The sequence below is a fragment of the Cinclus cinclus genome, chromosome Z (assembly GCF_963662255.1).
Source record: "Cinclus cinclus chromosome Z, bCinCin1.1, whole genome shotgun sequence".
Lineage (NCBI taxonomy): Eukaryota > Metazoa > Chordata > Aves > Passeriformes > Cinclidae > Cinclus > Cinclus cinclus.
In genome coordinates, this window is record NC_085084.1 from 26,248,691 (window position 1) to 26,262,404 (window position 13,714).

General features: G+C 33.4%; 1 protein-coding gene across 1 annotated transcript in view; it reads right to left on the bottom strand.

The window, feature by feature from the left end:
- Nucleotides 1-13,714, bottom strand: part of MAN2A1 (mannosidase alpha class 2A member 1) — a 115,075-nt gene that overhangs the window by 50,946 nt on the left and 50,415 nt on the right. The window contains exons 9-12 of the mRNA XM_062512840.1: nucleotides 12,927-13,129; nucleotides 8,576-8,761; nucleotides 7,153-7,267; nucleotides 4,144-4,211 (exon numbers count right to left, since the gene is read on the bottom strand). Coding sequence (XP_062368824.1) covers nucleotides 4,144-4,211; nucleotides 7,153-7,267; nucleotides 8,576-8,761; nucleotides 12,927-13,129 — 572 coding nt within the window. The remainder of the gene's footprint in view (nucleotides 1-4,143; nucleotides 4,212-7,152; nucleotides 7,268-8,575; nucleotides 8,762-12,926; nucleotides 13,130-13,714) is intronic.

Genomic DNA, 13,714 nt, shown 5'->3' on the forward strand with positions numbered 1-13,714 from the left:
TAAATCAGGATTTTCTTTCTCAAAAAATACCACACATTGTGGACCTAATGGGATAAACATAACTTATGCCAAAACTTTATTAAATACAACTTCATGCCAAAACCAGTTCATGGATAACAAGGTAAGGATAATATCCCAGATTATTTTCTATCCCCTATTTGAAAAAAAGGAAACTTTCTTTTATAAGGTGGATATCACTAAAGTGCTTTGACAGATCTTTGAAAAATAAGCAATTACAGTGTATCCTCCTATAATTAATCTGCTAGGCAACCTAAATATTTCAGCTAGTGGAAATAATGTCTTCTAAGCTATAAAACTGGACAGTGTTCCTTTAAGATTAGCTGACAAAAGTTTTCTGTGGTTAAATTACAAGAATAGTTGGTTTAGCACTAAAAATCCTAAACTGATTATTTGAAAAAGTTTTTCAATGTCATAGAATCTTCAGTTCAGATACGACAGAGTGAAGTGGAACTCAGTATTGAAACTGCCCAGCTAGGTACATGAAGGTTCAGGAGTTAAAACAAAAAGGGGGAAGAAGAGACAAAACCTAATTGCCATTGTTAGGCCTTTTCACTAAGATTCACCATACTGTGACAAACAAGACCACTACAAGATCCAAGCTGGTGCGAAAGTCAATCAAGTCATTTGGTCGTGTATTGTAGTCCCCTGCAATGCTGTCTCCAAAAAACTGCACAGATAGAAAGATCTGGAAAACCCTTTCCCTCCGTCAGGGTGCCCTTCATCTGCTGCTCACAGCCTAAACTGGTGAACAAGAGGTGCAAACACATCACCCACCCACCACGTCCCATGAGTGCAAGTCTTTTGCCATTCAGGAAGTATGACCTCTGGCAGATTGTTCCTGAAAACCTATCATTACACTAAAAAGCTGGGCAGCCATAGAGTATGAGCTAGCATCCAGTTTATCAGCATACTCTCCAAGTGTCTGTTTCCAACTGGCTGTGTCTCCAAGATATGCAGTAATATAAAACTTCAGAACAAGACTGAAGCAGTTCCGTAACTAGTTGGATATTAGCTTGTAAAAGTTCCATTTTTCAGCTGAAAGAAATAATTTTTCATAAAGCATGCAACTTCATTTATCAGTTAAAAGGGATTTATTTTAATTAAACATTCCATAATTTCAGTATTCAAAAGCCTGCTCATAAGACCACTTAGTCATCCTGAGGTGGCGGAGTCAAAGTTAAGATCTAAAATACCTAGTATACCTATTCCATCAAAATTAACATATTACTTTCAAAATAAAATTATGGATTCATAAAGATATCACAACAGCACTACAGAGAAGAGAAGGTCAGGTGGGGGCAGAAACAAGGTTTATCAAATAGGTTACAGGTGGCACCTGCTTAGAAGCAGTTTGAAAGATAATTCTCAACCACAAAACAATAAGGAGATGCTTCATACTAGAACATTAACAACTGAAAGATAGACCTTTTACTGCTTTCTTTTTTCCATGTGGTAGAGTTGTCATAGCTTTCCTGTACAGTCTGCCAGGTCAGTTTTCACTACCGACTACAAGTTTCATGAGCAGTGAAGAGAACACTTAACTAAAAAATATCCAAAAGAAAGGATGCATAAAGAGGGAAAAAGCACATTACTATGTTCCTGTAGAAAGCTGGTTATATTTTCAATAGTTAAAATAAGGAAAAAAAAAATTACTGAGATTTAAAAAGCCAGTATGAGTTTCCCATCAGCAGTAACCCTCTAAACTCACAGGTGAAATGAACCACATTAACATAAGAAAAACTAAGCTAGAATACAGATTTTTTTTTCAAAATTCTGACACGGAAATGCAAAAATACAAAAAGCTAAATACCCAATCAAAGAAAAGTAACACTTGTCAGTTACACTGGTTTAATTTCTATGCGATATAATGACATATTAGAACACACTAGTGGAAAGAAACCTAGAGATTCAATTCTACACAGGAGATTAATAAAGACTATTAAGAACAGAAGATAAGCAAATAACAACGTTTTGGTGAAAATCAGTTTGGTTTAAAATCTGCTGATGCCCCAAAATTTTAAATGGAAAAAACCAGCTTCTTTCTTATGAGCTTTAAAGTTTGAAGTTTAAGCATAGTAATTCTTATTAATAGATTTCTTGAGTTAAGTTTCCACTGAAAATTACATTTCTCATTAAATGCTATAAGAAAACTCAGCTGCAACCATAATAATCACATAACAGATTTAAGCAGTAGTTACAGTCAGCTTACACACCACTTTTCCCAACGGTAATAAAGTCAGTGGAGACTCAGACTACAAACAGAGATAAAGTTAGAAGCCTAAAAAGACTAAGCTATTTTTTATAAGCAAAAACAGTTTAACAAACAGATATTCTGATGAATATTTTAACAACAAAGAAAACATGAAATAGTATACACTTATGCATTATGTTCAAAGTGTTTCCAAAAAAGGATGCAAAAATCCCCCAGGGCTCTCTCTATTATATCAGTATTCTCTTATAATCTTTCTTTGCCCTTTCTGTCTCATTTTTCCCCTCTTCAATTTTTTCCCATATTTCTGATTGCAGTCTTTGGAACTTATATCATACATTAAATGACTGTATGGTATCTTCACAATATCAGACAACATAAAGTTAGCAATTTTCTACTAGTACTATCTTCTTAGTAAGTTAAGACCAGTTTAGAGAATAGCAGCAGTAGTCTGCTAGAATAATATTAATGGTAATGTCATGTATATATATTTAATATGCATGTCAGAGAGGGGAAAAAAAGGGGAAATGTCTGAAATGAATTAAGACCAAAAAGGGAAAAACTTACTCAGCATATTATGCAGAGACAAAAGTGGAGCACTGTATGCAAACAAAAGGTATATTAGGGGGATAAAAAGGAAACAGGGAAAATTTCAACAGCTAGTCTAGGTAAGGAAAGCAAAAGCAATAAAGCTATCTTCAAATGGCAAAGAAAGTCTACATCATAACTTGCCTCCAACCAAGTGCTTATATGCTATATATACAATCCTCTTCCAGGAGATAGTTTTGAAAAGCTAAAATATTTTAGTCATATAAATAGCTATGCACCTGAGTTCTTCGTCATTTTGGACAAGTTTGAGATAATCTATTAGCATCTATACAGCACTCCACTAAGAGAATTCCTAAAAAAAAAAAAAAAATCCTCGAAAGTATACATTAGACACATTATACACATTTACTTCAGGAGGACTGAATATAGCTTCCCCCAAAAAGTTACAAGAACTAAACTTTACTCACTTTTTCAAAGACTTAAATTATACATTTTTTAACAGTAGCAGTTACTCTGCTGAATTCTTGGAGACCTGCATGAATTAGGTAAGTCTTGTTAGCTTGCCACTTGATAGAGCTAGAGAAATCAAATACTGACATCAACAAAAATAGCATTCACTGCTTTTGAAATTAAGTTAAATCTTTTGTTCCATAAGCCAAAACATTGCATTATTTGATTTACACACACAGCAGCTCTCATACCCAGGCATCTCATTCACTTTATTTGAATAAGCCACTTTAAATGGATTTGTACATTATTTCAGTTGGGTTGCTGAGTGTTCATGGGTATAGTAGGATGCCAGTTTCAGTTGAATACTCTACAGCTACATATAAATAAAAAAGTAACCCCTCTTAATAGAATGAAAAGTTGTAGTTGAGAGAGAACAGTGTCCTAGTTTATCTTCTATTTGATTTCTAAAGATAATTCAGTATCTATAAATTGTGATTTTTAGGACTTATAAAAACTTGACATTTTGCTCACAGAGTTAATTCAGGCACCAGTAATGCTGCTTAATTAAAATCTTCTGTTGATTCTCTCAAGAACAATCTATTTATTATTACAATGCTGTAAAAAGCACACAGAAACAGAATACTTTCTTCAGCTGTGGTATGTGAGAAATGTCTATAGTTTTAACATGCTGTGTCCTCTTTCAATTAAACATAATATTATTAGCATAATCCCCCAGACCTATTTTTTTTAACTTCTATCTCTATTTTGAGAGGAAGGGAGGGAGGAAGGAAGGATTCCAGGAAGGAAGGAAGGAAGGAAGGAAGGAAATGGCATAAAAATCTACTTACTAGGTAGTGAAAACACATACATTACTAAAGGAATCTCAGACACTGAGTAATATATAACATATTTACCTTGGTTGCAAGGTCAGCCTTATAACTGTCTTGCGTGGCAAAGAATCTTGAGAAGCCTGAACATCATCCTACAAGAGAACATCTTTGAATTTGCTTTTGAATACACTTCAATGAATAACATATGAGCTTTGTTTATTACATGCTTTTTGCTGAGTAAAAAACCACATTAATAACACCATAAACCAAAGCTTATTTTAGCACATTACTGAGGATGACAAAGCACAAAATTTAATAAACCAAGTATTTTACACTGACAAAAGAAAGGCACTTACTTTGACCAATTCACTGCGAAATACTTGTTCTCATTAAAGATCTTATTAGAGTCAATTATCAAATTATTACACCTGCATTTTCATTTTTGCATACAAGATTCCATAATCACCAACTTCCTTCAAATTTTGTAAGTAATTATCACATATTTTTGTTAAATTTTTCCTGCTATAAATTTACTCTGAAACACCACACTCCTGTGCACTTACAAGGATTCATTGTGTAGTCTCCTGTGAGCTCTCATTGTTACCATATATTGTACACAAGGAAAATATTCAAAAAACATAATTTGTATTGTGGTGTGGTACAGGACTCAATTCCACTCAGGAAATGTAGAGACAAGATATTGCTGTCACTGTTGCACAGCTTAAGAGAACAACCAAACTGCTGATTCACAGTGCATTCTAGTCAGCTCTTACAATGGCGACCACTACAGACTTTGAACTGAAGTATTCTCAGTTCCTCAAAACATCCTCAAACTCATATTTTTCAAATCCAGCAATTGTCATTGATATTAAATTTTCTTTCTGCACTAAAAAAACCAAGACTAATGTACAGGAACTGTGTAATGGTTGCAGCTTACTTTTACAATTTGAATCTCATCCATGATCCAACCAAAGTAGGGTTATTCTGGGATCTGAAAGTGTCATTTATTTTTCAGTGTATTGTCTGCCAAGTGATTTGTTTGTTTACTAGTGCAAAACTTTTTGCAAAATTTAACACAAAAAGTACCAAGTATTCAGTTACCAACTGAGAAAGGGATAATGCTTTTGTGTGCAACTAATAATTAAGAAGAGTAGAAAAGGTGCAAATGGTGTCATTCCACAGTTGTCCAATAGTGTCTTATTCCCAGCTTCCTTTTCTCTGCCTCCAAAAAAGGGAACATTTCCCTGGTTGTACTTGCTACCTGCTGCTGATACCCTCTTGTGCTCTGTTCCTTTAAGTGGTTTTGATTTCTTCACCCCTCAAAATCAACAGCCACTATCAGTCTTAGAGTGGTCATCACTTGTTTTTCTCAACTCTCCACACTCATTCTGAATGCCCATCTCTCATCAATTCTTGATGCCAGCTTCCATCAGCCACCAAAATACCGCAATCTGTACTTCAAAATGAATGCCTTTGAACTTTTAACTTGCTCAAGGTTTGCAAAGCTGTTCTGTAAGTTTCCTGAAGTTGTCTTGCTAGCAGCCTGCAAATCCCACATTAAAAAGCTTTTGTTGCTATATCCAATTAACAGAGATACTAGATTAATGATATGCTACAGATATTATATGCATGCAATACAGATAAATCTTAATCTAATTTTGTAATCACCTTATTTTATTATTTTAAATAGACACAATAAATTTATTGAAATAAGAACTTCCTTTATAAGTTCTGCTTTCACAGTGGTAATAATAGCTTATTTAATTAGTATGCACCTAGGAAATATACAGTTTAAACAGCAATTAGTACTTCTACAATGCAGTGGTACTAATCCAAACTGAAGAAGAACAGGAACAACAGAAATTTAGTAAAATGTAACATCGCAACGTCTTCCAATACAATTTAGAGCATGGGTAAAACCTTCATCCCATGAATGCCTTCAAAATATTCCTACTTTATGAAAGTGCACATTCATTTTCCAAAGAGAGAAAAATTATGTATTTGTGGCACACAAGCACATAGTATACACATGCAGCATATATATATGTGTATATATATATATATATATACACATACACATACATATCTATATAAAAGTTGTAAAAAATAAAAAGAACTATTCTAACAATTTTTTTATGCATACATGTGACTGGAAGAGTAGTTTGAGATATGATACACTTGGCACAATTAAACCAGTAGAATGTATGTCATGTTTATTATGAAGAAATGTGAGATAATCATCATAAAGGCTGCCTTAACCCTGCTGTGTTTATGCACAAAGAAATTAAAGTGTCTCATTTTGTCTCTCTTCAGGGTCAGACTTAAGGTAGACTGAAGTCTACTTAAAATTCCTAGCTATCACAGAAGAGGACTTTTGTTCAGAAAGTGAAGAAACCAAGAATTTTAAAAAGAAGCAATATTAGCAAGTGTGTTTCTTCAATGTGTTCTTCACTGTAAAATAGGTCTCAAAATGATACATGAGGATCCATTGCTGATTTTATCATCCAGTTCACTGAACATTCCGGTTTCAAATAATTTCAGCAAAGGTAAAAGAGTACAACATATTGTCTAGACCTTGTCTTGCAAACTATGTGTAGAGGAATGGAATGGAATGGAATGGAATGGAATGGAATGGAATGGAATGGAATGGAATGGAATGGAATGGAATGGAATGGAATGGAATGGAATGGAATGGAAATTTCATCTTCCCACATTTCTTAAGTGACAAGTGAAGCCAAATTACAGTACTCTAGACTGTTATATATTCACTTACATATGTATATCATTTAAGTCACCAACAAATTTATTATTAAACTCCACACAATAAAATTAGAACACCTGCTTTAACTATCTAACTCACAAAGGGAAACAAAATAAGTCCATTTCCTTTAGCTGTGTGGGCTTTTTTTCAGCATCAACTGCTGACACATTCACTTTTTACTATCTTCAATTAATATGAAGAATGATACGTAGCACACGTCTGAGAAGGCATTAGCTAAAAATTTTGTTCTGATATTTCCCAGGGCTACTCAAACTGTACTTAAAAGACACAGTTCACTTTTTTTTTTACAAAAACCAAGGAAGAGAGCTCACCATCTTCAGGAATGGAGTTGCTGTGTCATAGTTATAAGCACTTTTGTCCTTTAGGATAAGAATATGAGCAGAGTCAATAATCACTTTCTTCACATTCATTATTGAATGAAAAAGCCTGTTAAAACATTTAAAATCTTAGTTAGTTTCAACTGGTTTTATTTAATGTTGTAATACCAAAATTTAAAAACATTAAAGAACTCAAAAATATGAGTTGCAGAAAAATAAATACAATTTCTAAGATCATTATAGCATGAAATTAACAACAGCTAGTTATGTTAGTTAGTTAGCAATGGGCGACAAGAATGCAGAAATGTTCTGAATTATAGTCGTGTCTTGAATACTAAAAGTGAGGTACATCTCCTCCTGTAGGCTCTGCTACCAAAGTTGTTTCCTCAGAATACCAAGTACTTTTTCAAAATGCTAATCTTAGGCAAGTTTGAAATTTGTATATCTGATTTTCAGTTTCTATAGTGGAGACAAGCCTGAAATACTGGTCACAAAGTCAAGACTACACAGGATTAAGAGAACAATCAGCAGCACAAAAAATATAAACTATAAACTATATAAACTACCAAGATGTCCACAAATGTCTAAATACAGAGAGCTGGATAATTTTATTTGTAAAGTGAAAAAGGCCTTTATTTTACTCTCTCATAACTAAGTGCATTGTGAATACTTATGATCTAGTAGATTAAAAATATGGAATTAAAAAACACTAGTCATAAAGTAGTTTTAAACAAGAAAGTGTATTTTAGATGCATTTAAAACAATTACTTAATGAACATGCTCTATCATCAGTCTACCATCATCACTTCAATTAATCAAATTTACTAGGTCATAACATTCCAGTATGAAACAATTTTCTAAACCAAACCATTAAGCATTTGTATACATACATACATCATGCAATGTTCTTCAAAAAAATTCTATGAAGACACTAGCAGAATAATTTCTCAAGACTGAGAAATACCCTCCAAATGAAACAACAAACTATGACAGGCAAGATTTTCAACATGAAAAATATTTCCCACTTTTAAGAAAGGTAGACTACAGAGGGTGTGGGATTTTCCAAGGAATATATGCTTAAATTAGCAGATCTTTGATCCTTGCTTACAATGGACAAATATAAAAAGTTCTCCTACTTACTGCAGAAAAATTCTGTTATTAAGGAAATCTCAGAAATATGTCTACCTTTTGAAACCTCAGAATTTTGTTTGGATATCAAATTCTTACTCAGAGAGTTAAAAAATACTTCATAAATGAAGAGCATGGGTAATCAAATCCACTTCTATACTTTCTAGCACCTCTACACTTTCAGTGGAGTATGATGCTGCATCAAATCTGCATATCTGAAATAAACACTTCAGTTCTAAAAACACAAAAGGAAATTAAGATTTAAGTTTATGTATTTACAATAAATTACCTGGTGCCATAATCCACAACTACCCAATCTTTGGCTGTTCCTGGAAGAGCATCATGATGCTGGAAGAGTCCAAGGTTCCTCCTAGCTTCTGTCAGTAATTTATAGTTATCCACAGAAGGAAATACACTCATCTTCTCAGATTTACTGGACTCTACTAAAGCCAAGGAATAGAGAATTTCAGCTGCCCTGGAATTGCAGAGAATAATCAAGTCTTTATACAGCATTAAAATGTAAAACCAATACACATTTGATCTAAAGAATACACTGCAAATAGTTCCGTAAGCTCTGTAAACCTTGCACATTTTAGGCTATCTTCACACTGTAGCTTCTGGCATTCCGTAATCTGGAAATTCCATTTCCATTCCGTATGGAAAATGGACCTTTAAAATAAAACTATGAAAGTGTAAACTGAAATACACACTCATAAATGTGTGAAGCATATGGATTTGGTCTAAAAACCTCACAGTATGGATAGAATGCCATACAAGAAACATACAATACCCATTAAAAAAACCAACTTATTAATGAAATAAATTTGTTTTCAATAAATATACTAAGCTGTGCACTATCAAATATCTATTCTTCCATTTACACTTAAAGCAAACTAAATTCTTTAAAAAGGCTTAAGCATCTCGTACACCTGCTCACTGTACATCTACCTCAATAGAAAGAACATTGGATCCCAAAACCCGTACATTGAATGGAATGCAGAGCCTTTCTCTTCTACATTATGTTGCAAAAGCCTAGCACTAAAATATTACCACTAGATTGCCACTTGCTTTATGAAAATCTAAATTTATTTCACAAAAAATATCCCCGTAATTGCCAGTTATTATGGATATTTGACTGACAAAAATGCCTGTAATAAGTCCAGGGAAAACATCTGTTAACTTTTCTCCTATCTTCTCCTAAAATGTTACAGTTCTATTTTTGCAAGTCAGAAAAGTGTCAGATTATTTTTCAAAATATATCAGAGGTTAATGAACATTTCTCAAGTACTTGAAGCAACAAATATGATACAGGTTAATGACACAAAAAGCAAAAAAATAATAACATATTTTCTTGTAATGTTAACTTCTAGGCATGCAAGTAATAATTTTTTTAAAAAGGAAAATAAGTTAACTCTTTAATTTACCCAAGTTGCCAGTGAGGGTATGTGTTCAATTTTAAACTTGATACAATTAAAAAATTAACAAAAACCCCTTGGTTTTCAGACTATGAATGGTATTAATGGTAAACATGAAAAACTCCTTTAGATTCAGTTTTCTCTTCATCTTAGTACAACACACAGGTCACAGTTATAGAAAAACTGCAACTACCATATACCCAAGTAAACTGAAAGGTGCACTGTTAAACAGCCTAAACTATTTTCATATCATCAATATTTCATGAACAGGATGAGATTTTGCTCTTACAGGTTAGGCAATTGCTCAGAAGCTACATCCAAAATCAAAGTGTTAAAGAGTTATAATTCCTATATTTCATTACCAGAGTTGGATTAACCTTAATCACTGTAATTTAAATGTTGCTTAGTGCAAATTCCTACTTCTAAGTATACCTACTTTGTCCTATTGCAGCTTAATTTGAAAGAAAAATGAAAATATTTTAGTATTTAATGAAAAAAGGCATCAGATGCTCATTCATCCAGTGAATAAACCCTGTTCAAAAGCATTTCACCTCTTTTTTTAAAATTAAGTTAGCCACTAAAGATTGACCTAACTTAGCTATAAAGAAGACAACACAATAAATTTTAGTCCTTAAAATAAGGTGAGTTTTCCTTCCCCACAACCAATATAAATTTAATTTTCTCTTTTATTAATAGGGATGCAGATGCAGTTCTCAGATGCAGATTTTTCCTTCCCTGTCTCTATTTTTTTCTAAACACTAAAATGGTTCAATGGTCAATGATGAAAGAAACTCAGAAATACAACACTGTACTAGAAAACGCTTCAGATTATAGGGAAGCATTATAATACCTTTCCATAAAAGTTGCATAAAGCCTAGGTTTTCTCACCTGTTTCAAGCTACTGCAGCTGACCTAATATAGTTTTCAGAAATTTTCCACTTTGTTTTAATTTGTAGTATTTGTCCCTGATAGAACACTGCAAATAGACCAAAATTTGTTTCACTGATTTGTCAAGGCCTACACAAGCTTACCTTATCTGGTCTGTTTTATATTTAACCTAAATAAATAATTTTTCCAAGAGATTTTGAATTCTCAAGATGTAGTACTTTCTATCCATCTGTATAGTTAGAAGTATCACTGTAGTGTTCATCTTCTAAAGTATTTCAATATTTTTTTAGCATATTTATTGTAATTTTTCCGTGTTTACATCAGTAACTAATAAAACCACATATTGTGTCCCTAACTTGTCTCAAACTATGCTGTTATTTTTTGTATCTTTTCATTACATTAAATCAACCTCTGGTCACATATTGTATCATCCTTTAAACTACTTCAATCCATCCAGCCCTCATTTAAGATCAAAAAATCAATAATGTCTCAAATCACTGTCAATCTCTATTATAAAATCCTTAAGCTTTCATACACTTTTTTGCTACACTCAAAAAAAAAAAAAAAACTCTTCTCAAACATGAAAACCCTTAAACAATCAACTCTTTTCTTGTTTAAATGGTTAGTTTTCATACTGGGTCCTGAGGCTGAAAACTATTTCCTGGCTATTAAGTAACAGTGCAGTGCTACCTAGGTTCTGGTATTGCTGAAATTCAAAAGCATTCATCCTCGGTAAAGATCACACACTCCTGTATTCACTTTCTGTAAAATTAACCTTCTACCTTTTATCTTCTTGACTCCTTCCCTCACAAATATGGACATACACCAGATAGATAGATAGATAGATAGATAGATAGATAAATGGATGTTAGCTCAAAAATACTGTGGGAGTAATTATCATGAGTTTGAGGATTAAATTAATTCCTTTGTATTTTCTTTGACTATAAAGAAACAAAAAATAAAAGACAAAACCCCTACTCCTGCTGTTCTCATAGCTAAAGTGACATTCATGAAGATTCCCATGGTTTCCGAAAACAAAACTGATAAAAAAACCTCATATTAAAACAATAAGAGCACATCTACACATTTTGTTTTTCTATATTGTTTACAAAGAGTAATGAAAAATTACACACTTCTCAGGTACATTTTTAAGCCATACTTTAAACCATAAGAACATTGACAGATTAGTGTTTCTCCAGAGATTCTTTACCTATATCTTTTTCAGAAGTTAAAGGCAACTGAAATGTTTAAATTAAGAAATCTCTTTAATATTGTAAAGTTTTAAATACTACAAACAAATTTGTATGAAACTTTCTGCAAACTATGCAATTGAAACAAGGAAAATGAAAATAAAGTAACCACACCTAAAAATCTTGAAAAAATACAACATGATGAAGCAGAAGGAAATTAAATCCTTGATGCATTTTAAGAAACGTAAAGGAAATTAATAAAAACTATGAAAAAACAATTCGCTAGATAATTCAATTTATAAGAACATCATCTGTCTGGCTTTTCCTGTTCTCTTGTTCATCTTGTCTTCTCCAACAGCAGTATTAAACAACACTGTTTTCACTGAAAATTAAATATTCCTGTGATGAATCGTCCACTTTACCACAGTAAAAACTGGATTCCTTGGAAGAAATAAAACAAGTTGTGCTAGATACAGCTCTTCTGAAAGGTACTTATATCTGCCTACAAAACACTATTTTACAAGCTCATTTGGAAATGCTGCTTTCCACCCCTCTCTTGCTCATTCCACTACTGCAGCATCCATTACAGCCAAAAATTGTAATTCTTAAGGAAGGCTGTGCACAAATTTTTCAGGGTTTACATCATATCCATCTGCCCTAGATTTCCTTCTGGAGTTTTATAACACAGCTAAATCATCTTATGTTTGCGACAAGAGAGAACCACTTAAATACTCCATTACCAAAATTCAGCAACCATTTTTTTCTTTAAAGAAGATGCAAACATTTTTCAGAAGAATAGTAGTCTTATATCACTTGGTACACAGCATTCCTGGCTATTTCTCAGCTTCCTCTGAGAACCTTTGTAAAATTCACACATTTGTACTTCTCTCTAAAAATGTTCACACTATAGCCATAATTCCTTTACTTTATTTTGACTGCATGTGTGGTTTTTGCTTTCCCTCTTAAACTGCCTTTGTCTCAATTCATGAGTTTTGTAGCTTTGACCCTTCCAATTCTCCTCAAGTTCCTGCTGGTGGGAGAGTGAGCAAGCACCTGCCTGAGGTTAAAACCATGACAAATACTTACACATTCATCTTTCCTGTGTGCCAAGAAGCACATTACAAATGTACTGGATGGCAGGATTTACCTTATGTAGGATTCCAAGATTCTATCCAGGTATTTATAGAAGGGTCGTGATGTAAAGTACCCACTCCAGTAATGATGATCTCTGTCTGCATAGGTGAAGAAGTCTCCACTTAAAACAGGGAAAAGTGAATTGCTGCTCTTTTCACCCAAATCGCTTTCTTTGCGCAGAGCTTCAAAGTAATCAGATAAAGTTCCAAACTGGGCCTGAGTGAAAATTAAAATTACTGTAACAAAGTTCCATTTTCATTATGCAGAAAATATAAAGAGAATGAATATGATTAGTTTCATATACATTTCAGAAACACACCACTCTTCCAGCAGCTTTATAGCAGAAAACCTATCCTAAAAATCATTAAATTTCCCCAGCACACTTTTCAGACAGAATCTCAAAACTCAATACAAGAAGTATTCTCAATAAAGGCATTTCAACTCAGTACAGAAGGAGATGGATCTGTTGGAGCATGTCCAGAGAAGAGTCACAAAAGAGAACAGAGAAACACCTTTCCTATGAGGAAAATCTGAGAGAGGTGTGGTTGTTCAGCCTGGAGATGAGAAGGCTCATGGAGAGACCTTGCTGCAGCCTTTCAGTAGAGAAACGGGTCTTGCAAGAAAGATGGGACAGGCTTTTTAGCTGGACCTCTTGTGCTAAAACAAGAGGTAATGGTTTTAAACTAACAGGATAGATTCAGGCTAGATATAAAACCAGCTTTTAATATGAGGGAGGCAATACACTCAGTGTGCCCAGAGAGGTTGTGGATGCCCCATCTATGGAAACAGTCAAGGCTGGAT